This window comes from Gracilinanus agilis, chromosome 2 (assembly GCF_016433145.1).
Source record: "Gracilinanus agilis isolate LMUSP501 chromosome 2, AgileGrace, whole genome shotgun sequence".
Lineage (NCBI taxonomy): Eukaryota > Metazoa > Chordata > Mammalia > Didelphimorphia > Didelphidae > Gracilinanus > Gracilinanus agilis.
Window position 1 is genome coordinate 38437507 of NC_058131.1, and position 9278 is coordinate 38446784.

The following is a 9278-nucleotide window of genomic DNA, read 5'->3' on the forward strand; positions in this document are numbered from 1 at the left end:
AAGGCCGCCTCCCGCAGGACGCTCCACTCCCTGCTCTGTGGCCCGGGGCCCATCCCACACCCAGGCGCATCCTCGCACTCACCCCTCCAGGGCTGGAAGCAGGGCCGAGGAGGCCGGGACCTCCCCAGGGAGCCGCTCCGACAGCGGGGTCCGTCCTCCGGCGAATGTGGCGGCCTTCACCGCTTCCGCCTTCCGCCCTGCACCCTCCAGCCACCCCCCGTGGCTCCCCGGGAGCCCCACGTTCACACACTTCCTGCCCACAAAGTGAAGGCTGTGCCCATGGGCGGCCCCAGGGGCCTCCTCTTCCCCTTTCTCCCTTGTGGCTCGCTCTGCCCTCTGGCTGCCCATTTCCTCTGCTTTCCCACCCAGGAGCTCCAGCCTCTGCCCGGCTCGGGGACGCTCGAAGGAGGGACCCGCGGGGTGCTCTAATCACGCCTCTCATGTGCCTGCCCCCAAGGGGGCTCGTCCCGATCACTCCTTCCGTGAGGGGCCGGTACACGGCCAAGGAATGAGCCCGAGCCTCTGAGAGCTACAACGAGGCAAGGCCGTCGGCATGCCAGAGCCGCGTCCCGGGGATCGCCAGGCCTCCTTTCCTCACATCCTTCTCCCGACAGCCACTTCTTCCCAAAGCCCCAGCGACGGCAGGAAAGGCTGGACCTCTGGGAGGACGGGCCGCTCTGCCTCTTCTCTCCTTCAGCCAGGGCTCCCCCATCTCCCCTCATCCATCCTTCTGCCCCTCCCGGACGAATGAACAAAGATGGGGCCCCCTCTGGCCAGCGGCCTTGGCTCTCGCCCCCCTGGGCCTTCCCTTCGTGCTGTGGGTAGCTCAGCATCCAATCAGCCTGTCTCCGTCTGTCCTTGACGTATAAACTTGGCCCTGCAGGCAGGCAGAGCTCCCTCCTCGCTTCTCCCTTTCTTCTGGGAGAATACGCTCATTTCCTGTTTGCTTGCCGAGGAAGCTGGGGGTGGCAGGTAGTGAGTTGGGGTGAAAGGGGCCCGAACCCCTGAGACGGAGGGGGGAAGGGGCCGCCCAGGCTCAGCCTCGGGAGGCTCGGCTCAGTCATCCCCATCACACACACTTCCACGGCCCCCAAGACTAGCAGAAGGGGCAGGATGTGGGAGCTGAACCCAGGTGTCCTAGCTCCCTCCTCGGCCGCCTTCTCGAGTCGCTCGGCTGACCATCACGACCAGCGGCAGGATGTCGAGAGGGGACGAGGCAGGGTACGAGGGCGAACGGGCTCGGGGCTCAGCCAGGGCCACTTCCTCTTGGGGACTTGGCCTTTCTGAGAAGACCCCGCCGGAACCACATCCGTCTGTTCAGGGAAAGAGACTCGCGCCCGCCCAGGCGCCTCCCACCTCTGTGGACAGACTTCTCCCTCTCCGTGAGGCCCTTCATGTACAAATTGGATAGTCCGGCAGGCCGGCAGAGCCGCCCTCTCGCCCCTCACCCTTCCTTCTGGAAGCATAAGCTCCTCTTCTCCCGCCTAGCCGACCTCTCCTCCTGGTCGCCTTGGCCGAGTCGCCACCCGTGCCCAGAGTGGCTGGACCCAGGACTCTCCCTCTTGGGGATCCCACCAGTTCTCCTCTGTTCAAGTATGACCTCTAAGCAGAGCTCTGTAACTCCTCCTCGTCTTTCTCCAGAGCTCCAGCTGGGCATCTTATGGCACCTGTTGGCTGTTTCCACCCGGCTCTCCCAGAGACATCTCAAACTCGCCATGCCCAGAGAGAACCCATCACGTCTTCCTCCCCCATCTTCTCACCCCTTATGGCTGAAGGCAGCACCGTCCCCTCAGATATCTGGAATTACAACTTCAGAGCCATCCTCTCCTCCTCTCTCTCCCTCCCTAACTCCCCACCACATCCAATCGGCTGCTAAATCTTGTCAGATCACCGAGCCTGGAATCAGGAAGACCTGAGCTCAAATCCAGTCTCAGACCCTTTATTGGCTTTGTGACCCTGGGCAAGTCACTTCACCTCTGTCTGTCTCAGTTTCCACATCTGTAAAATGGGGACAATACTAGCACCTATCAAGGGTTGCTCTGAGGATCGAACGAGAATAATTGTAAAGTGCTTTGCCTGGTGCCTTGTATATAGTAAGTGCTAGATAAACATTAGTTATTAATTTGGGCATCTAGACATCACAGTGGAGGGAGTCAAGAAGACCTGAGTTCAAATCTGGCTTCAGATATTTACTAGCTGTGTGACCTTGGGGAAGTCACTTCATCCTGTTTGCCTCAGTTTCCTCATCTATGAAATGAGCCAGGGAAGGAAATGGCAAAACCACTCCAATATCTTTGCCAAGAAAACCCCAAATGGGCTCATGAAGAGTCGAATACGACTAATTAACTAAACAACAACATTATTATTTCTACCTCCATGGCATTTCTCGTTTCCCTACTCTTTTCTCCAGCCACATGGTCCAAACTCTTGTTCATACTCCCAGCCTTTTCAGCTGTACTCTTCAAAGAGCTTCCTAATTATTCTCTCTTCCTTGCTCCTCCATTCTTTAATGCATCCTGCACATGGCTGTCAAAATTATGTTCCTAAAGCTTGTGTCTGATTATAATATTCCCTTGCTTAAGAAGTTTCAGTGAGAGGGGAGCTACATGGCTCAGTGGATTGAGAGCCAGGCCCAGAGATGGGAAGTCCTGGGTTCAAATCTGGCCTCAGACACTTCCTAGCTGTGTGACCCTAGGCAAGTCACTTAACCCCCACTGCCTAGCCCTTACTTTTCTTCTGCCTTGGAACCAATACACGGTATTGATGCTAAGATGGAAGGCAAGGGTTAAAATAAAAAAAAAAAAAGAAGTTTCAGCAGTCCCTATTTCCTCCAGCAATTCATGCATCAGGGTTTGGCATTCAAAGCTCCTTTCAGTCTGGCTCCAATCAGACTTCCAAGAATCCCTGTGCATCACTCCTCTTATACACTCTGCATTCCAGCCATCTAATTGTTCCTTCTACCCTTCTCTTCATCCTCCACAGCCTGGCACAGACTGTCCATGATTCCTAGAATGTTTTTCCCTCCCCATTTCTCCCTCTTAGAATTTCTAGTTTCCTCAGGGCTCAGCTCAAGTGCCACCTCTCCCATGAAGCTCTTCATGATTTCTCCTGTGTGGTTAGTCCTCTCCTCATCTCTCCAGAAATGGCTTTGTATGTACTTAGTATATATTTTGTTTTGTATGTTATTCGTTCTCAGTAGAAAGGAAGCTTCTATTTTTGTCTCCATTTCCCCAGTTCCTAACACTGTACTTGGCATACAGCAGGTGTTTAATGGATGCTTGTTGAATGGGATCGAGAGCTATTTACAAAATCCTGATGGCCACTATACAAAAGCACCATTTTGTTGTTCAGTCACTCCAGTTGTGTCTGACTCTTTGGGGTCTTCTTGACATTTCCTTCTCTAGTTCATTTTAAAGGCAAGGAATCTGAGGCAAACAGGGTGAAGTGACTTGTCCAGGGTCACACAGCTTGTAAGTGTCTGAGTCCAGATTTGAACTCAGGTCTTCTATACCCCAGACTTGTGCTCTATCCACTGTGCTATGTTGGCTGAAATGAATTAAATTAGGACGATAGGGCTTTAGATTTGTCCAATTCTTCTAGGACACCTGAAGGCAAGAGGAAGAAGTGCCTCGTGTGAGGTCACAGAGGTGGCCGGTTCCAGAACTAGGTTTTAAATCTTGTTTTTTTGAATGGAATGGAATTGGATAGCGTACTGATCTGGTGGGGAAAGAGATCTTTAGAGGCAAGGAAAAAGGAAGGCAAACCCCAAGCCTCTCCCTCACCCCACCCATACCCCTCAGGAAGGGCAGGAAGTGATTGCCCAAGAGACTCACAGAAGCCACGAGTTCCAGTGGCTGGAGGTAGATGCAGTAACCTTTAAAAACCTCAAAAGTTTCACCCATGTGGGAGCTTTCTGTTTTTTTAGGATGTTGCAAGACAAATAAATAAACAAGCAAACAAACAAACGAATGAATGAATGAATAAATAAATAAATAAATAATAACAATAGTAATATTATAACTAGCTTTTTCATGGCATTTTAGGGTTTGCCAAGAGCATTACAAATAGTATTCCATTTGATTCTCATAACTCTAGAAGATCGGTGGTATTATTCTTCCCATTTTACAGAAGAGAAAACTGAGGCTAAGGGAGGTTAAGTGATTCCCCTCCCCAGGATCATATAGCTAGTATGGATCTGAATTAGGATTTGAAGTCAGGTCTTCCAGATTCCATGTCCTTTACTCTATCCATGGTGCTTCCCAGTATTAAAAGGAGAAATAGAAATTGGGTCTAAATTTTGACTTTCCCATTTATTCCCTTGGTGTCTTTACAGTCCATTATTCTTTGAGCTTCCGTTTCCTTGTTTGTAAATTGAAGGGATTAAGCTAGGTTGTGTCCAAGGTCCCTTTCCATTTTAGGTAGATGATTCTAGAAGTAGTAGAACTCAGATCCTCTGATTCCACATCGAATAGCTGGAGATAGCCTCCTGATTTTACCCCAGGGGAAACTGAGGGCTGGAGAGATAAAAGACTTGCCCAAGTCACGCAGTGTATGGTTGAGGGTCCCCTTTATCATTCTTCCCTTCTACTTCACCACTGCAACTGAGTTGACAAAAGTTGGTTCTAAAACTGAAAAGCCCTTTGAGCCAACTGTGATGAAGATATGTGTGTGTGTATGCACAATTATGCATATGTATGTGAGTATGTGTTTGAGTTTATGTATGTGTGTATAGCTAGGTGATATGTGAAAGTGTGTGTAATTATGTGTATGTATTTGAGTGTGCTTGAGTGTATGAATGTGTGAGTAAATGTGTATATGTGGGAATGTGTGTGTCTGGGCATATTTATGTGACTGAATATGTGTAAATATATGTATGTGTGTGAATGTGTCTGGGTGTGTATATGTGAGTGAATGTGTGCATGAGTGTGTATGAGCTATGCAAATTGAGTGTGAATGAATGTGGGAGAGTGGCTGAGTGTGTGTAAGTGTGCATTGTGAATGAGTGTGAGTGTCTGAGTGTGAGTGATTCTGAATTGTGTGAGTGTGCTGTGTGTGTCTGAGTGTGAGTTAATGTGTGTTTGTGAGTGTGAGTGTATGAATATGAATGTGAATGCCTGAGTGTGAGTTAGTGTGTGTCTTAGTGTCTGCATTAGTGTATCTGAGTGTGTGTGCCTGAGTGCCTGAGTGTGAGTGTGAGCCAATGTGTGATTGTGTATGTATGAGTGTGAGTGTGTGTGAGTGTCTGAGTATGAGTTAGTGTGTGTGTCTGAGTGTCTGCATGAGTGTGTGTCTGAGTGTGCCAGTGTGAGTTAATGTGTGATTGTGAGTATATGAGTATGAGTGTGCCTGAGTTTCAGAGTGTGAGTTAGTGTGTGTCTGAGTGTGAATTAGTGTGAATGTGTCTTGTGTGTCCGAGTGTGTGAGTGACTGTGTCTAAGTGTGAGTTAGTGTGTGTGTCTGGGAGCGAGTGTGAGTGTTAGTTAATGTGTGTGATTGTGTGTGAGTGTGTGAGGGTGTGTATCTGAGTGTGAGTCAGTGTGTGTAGGGAGACGGGCTGTTGATGGATCTAGAACAGAAATCTGTGCCTGAGCTAGGGATGCCAGAAGGGCTTGTTCAAAGCTCTCTTGGAGAAGTCCCAGAGGGCAGGAGAGACTATGGGACCCTGGAGTCCTTGGTCCAGGACTTAAATGGGCCTCAGAGGTCATCAAATCAAGCTGTCTCATTTTATAGTGATGAAGTGACTTGTCCAAGGCCACATAGCTAGTAAATGTCAGAGGTAAGGAGTGCAGTTCTTAGAGCTCAGAAAACTTACAAAGCACTTTTCCTCCCTACAACCTAGAGCAAGAATTTTCAGCCTCAGTTTTCAATGAGGAAACTTCCTGACTCATTGGCGCCAAACAGGAATAGCCCGAGGTCATGTACTCCTCTTTGGGAGAAGAAAAATAGAAGGCTGCTTCCACTATGTTCTCTCCACTGTCCCCCAAAGACATTTCGCAATTTCCTTCTTCATCTTTGCTCAGATCATTCTTCCTCCACCTAGACTCGCCCCTCTTTGCCTGCCTTCTGAGGCTCAGCTCCAATTCTTCTGGACTTAGAATCAGAGGGCCGGGTTCAAATCCTGCCCTTCCTCATTTCAAGACCTTAGGGAAGGTACTTTTCCTGAATGACTCCAGGTTTTCATCTGTGAACTGACTGTGTTGGAGGAGACGCCTCTAAGGGACGCTCCCAGCTCTAAGTCCTATGACAGCCCAATCGGAAGGACAACTCCCCTCTAGTTCAGCTCCAATGCCACCTTTTGCAAAGGCTCCTTCCCCTCTCCCTCTCCCACCAGCCCTTGTACAACATGTCCAGAGCAGAACTCATTAGCTTTCCCTCTGAACCCTCTCCTCTTTTGAATTTCTCCCTATTACTGTTGAGGGAGGAAACCTAGGTGGTCAGAGTACTGGGTCCTGGTGTCAGGAAGACTCTCATCTTTCTGAGTTCAAACCTGGCTCCAGACATTTACTAGCTGTAGGACTCTGGGCAAGTCACTCTTCCCTGTTCACCTCAGTTTCCTTTTCTGTGAAATGAGCTAGAGAGGAAAATGGCAAACCACTTCAAAATATCTTGCCAAGGAAATCCCAAATGGGGTCATGAAGATTTGGTCGCTTCTGAAACAATACTATAGTAACAGCATTACTGTTGAGGGTCACCACTCTCCCTGCAGTGATCTGGTCTTCCAACTGTGGGGTCCTCATTTATTTTATTCCACAGATTTAATCTGTTGCCAAGATTTGTCATTTCTACGCATTTTCTCTGACACTGCCCCTACTCTAGTGCTGGTCTCCATCACCTCATGCCTGGACTGCCACCATAGCTGCTGATAGATCTAGCTGCCATGAGTCTCTTCCCCACTCCAGCCCGTCCTCCATTCAGCTGTTGGTGATTTTCCTGAAATGCTTCCACTCCATAAACTTCAGTAGCTCCCTATGGCCTTCAGTATCAAATATAAAATCTTCTATTAAAAACCTTCACAACCTGGTCCCTTCTTGCCTTTCCAGTCTTATACTTATTCCCTTCTACACACGAAATGATCTGGTGCCATTGGCTCTGCTACACCTTGGTTATGACAATCCATCTTCCAAGTCCAAGGTTTTCCCTGGCCATCTCCCAGCCCTGAAATGCTGTCTCCTCCATTCCACCTCCTGGCTTCTTGGATTTTCTTCAAGACTCAGCTCAAATTCCACCTTCCATCCCCCCATTTCCCTACCGCTAGAGCTTAGCTCGCCTCCCTGTTTAATTTGCTGTAGGTTCAACGTTTCTGGCATGTTTTATCACCCCTCTAGGATATAAACTCCTTGAGGGTGATGTCACCAGTGCTTAGCCCAGTGCCTGGCACCCAGCAAGTTTCAATAAATGCTTTCTGACTTTTTAAGGTTTTCAAGGTATTTTCCTTATGCCAACACTGTTTACTGGCTGATCCAAAAGGATGGCCAACCTTAGGAAAGTTGTGCTTTGCCTTTCTTATTAGGGAGCCCTCGGGGGATCATGGCCAGGAGTGGAACCCAGGGCTTCTGGGGCAGTGTTTGCTCCTTTACAAGGGTCCAACTCTTGGTCTGGGAAAGTCTAAGACCATTTGGAGATGTTTTGTTTTCCCAACCAGACTGAAATCACTTTAAAGGTAGGGGCTATGTTTGAAAACTTTGTTCACCCTGCAGAAATGAGTGGCTAGTTTCAATGCAGGACAAATAATCGTTGTGTCCAGATGAGGAAGCCCATTATTTTACAGATGAAGAAACTGAGGCCCAGGTCACACAGGCGGTAGGTGACATGCAAGATTTGAACACAGGTCCCTTCCAGCCATTTATCTATGAGGCTTCAATTCCATTTTTGGATAAATAACCTGGACTATTAATCCAGGACTCTCTCTCCACTCTTTTTCATGGGTACCATGATACATCTCCATCACTAATTTTTTAAGCCCTTAGCTGCTGGTTTAGTATCGATTCTATGACAGAAGAGTGGAAAGGGCTAGGCAATCAGGGTTAAGTGACTTGTTCAGGGTCACACAGCTAGGAAGTCAACCTAACTGCCATTATCTACTAGTCATACATGTCATAAAACCAGGGCTTATTAAGACATAGATGAGATAGAGAGGTAGTAAGGTATAACAAACAAACAAAGTAATAATAATACCTTTCAGAGTCAGGAACACACGGGGTTCAAATTGCTGCCTCTGCCATTTACTGTGTGACTCTAGTAAGTCACATGATGTCTGAACCTCAGTTTCTTTGTCTATAAAATGGAAATAATAATTGCAACTGTATCACGGGGTTGATTCACAGATCAAATGCGCTGATACAGAGTCAGGCACTTGGTAAACCATAAAATACTATTATAAACGACAACTATTCATCATCATCATCATTTTTACTCTCTTTTCCAGAGTCATCCATGTCCAGTGACAAGACAAGAGTCAAGATGGCTAACTCTGCTCACTTAAATCCAATGTATGCGCAAGTCAAAAGACAATCACCAGTGATGCCATTTTGAATCTCCTCGAGGATAAAGGACAACAACTGTTATGATTGTCGTTATTATTTCACCAAGTTATTTTTAAAAGCATTTCTAAATTCGCATTTATTAAACTCCTGGATTTTTTCTGCCAGACATTGTGTTTTATGTATATATAAAAAGAAATATAAAGAAAGGCCCAAACCAAAAACAAAACCCCAAAGCAAAACCAACAGCAAACAGTCTGTTATCTCAAAAATTTCACAAGCTAATGGGGGAGAAAACCTGAAAACAATTATGCCCAAAAAAAGCTGTTGACAGCATAATTTCAAGTTAATTGACAGAAGGAAGGCACTAGCATTATGGGGGATCACACTAAAGTCATGATAGATTTGCAGAACTGTGAGAAGGTCAAGGATATAAGAATGGAACCACTGATAGAAATCTGTTATTCTTGGAATGAGCATAAGGGACATGAGTTCAGAATGGGATTCAAAGCCCAGAGATTAGTCCAAGACTTGGGTAAGAGGGGAACAAGACAGGAATCCCGTTTCTACCAACTTACAAATTAATTAGTCTCATTTGCTCCAGGGAGAAGAGGTGTGGGTTGAACTAGGCAGATAGATAATTAGAGTCTAGGCCCATTTGTACTTTCCTAGATGACTTTACCCATCTTTTCACCCCACCTTCATCCTTTAAAGGCTAATGTCATTCTTCTTTCCATTTTGACCTCTCTCTCTCTCTCTCTCTCTCTCTCTCTCTCTCTCTCTCTCTCTCTCTCTCTC

General features: G+C 47.3%; 1 protein-coding gene across 1 annotated transcript in view; it reads right to left on the reverse strand.

Annotated features, from left to right (window-relative positions):
• Window positions 1-9278, reverse strand: part of PSD4 (pleckstrin and Sec7 domain containing 4) — an 80249-nt gene that overhangs the window by 48975 nt on the left and 21996 nt on the right. Inside the window, exons 2-4 of the mRNA XM_044659344.1 lie at window positions 1180-1313; window positions 366-529; window positions 83-253 (exon numbers count right to left, since the gene is read on the reverse strand). Coding sequence (XP_044515279.1) covers window positions 83-253; window positions 366-529; window positions 1180-1313 — 469 coding nt within the window. The remainder of the gene's footprint in view (window positions 1-82; window positions 254-365; window positions 530-1179; window positions 1314-9278) is intronic.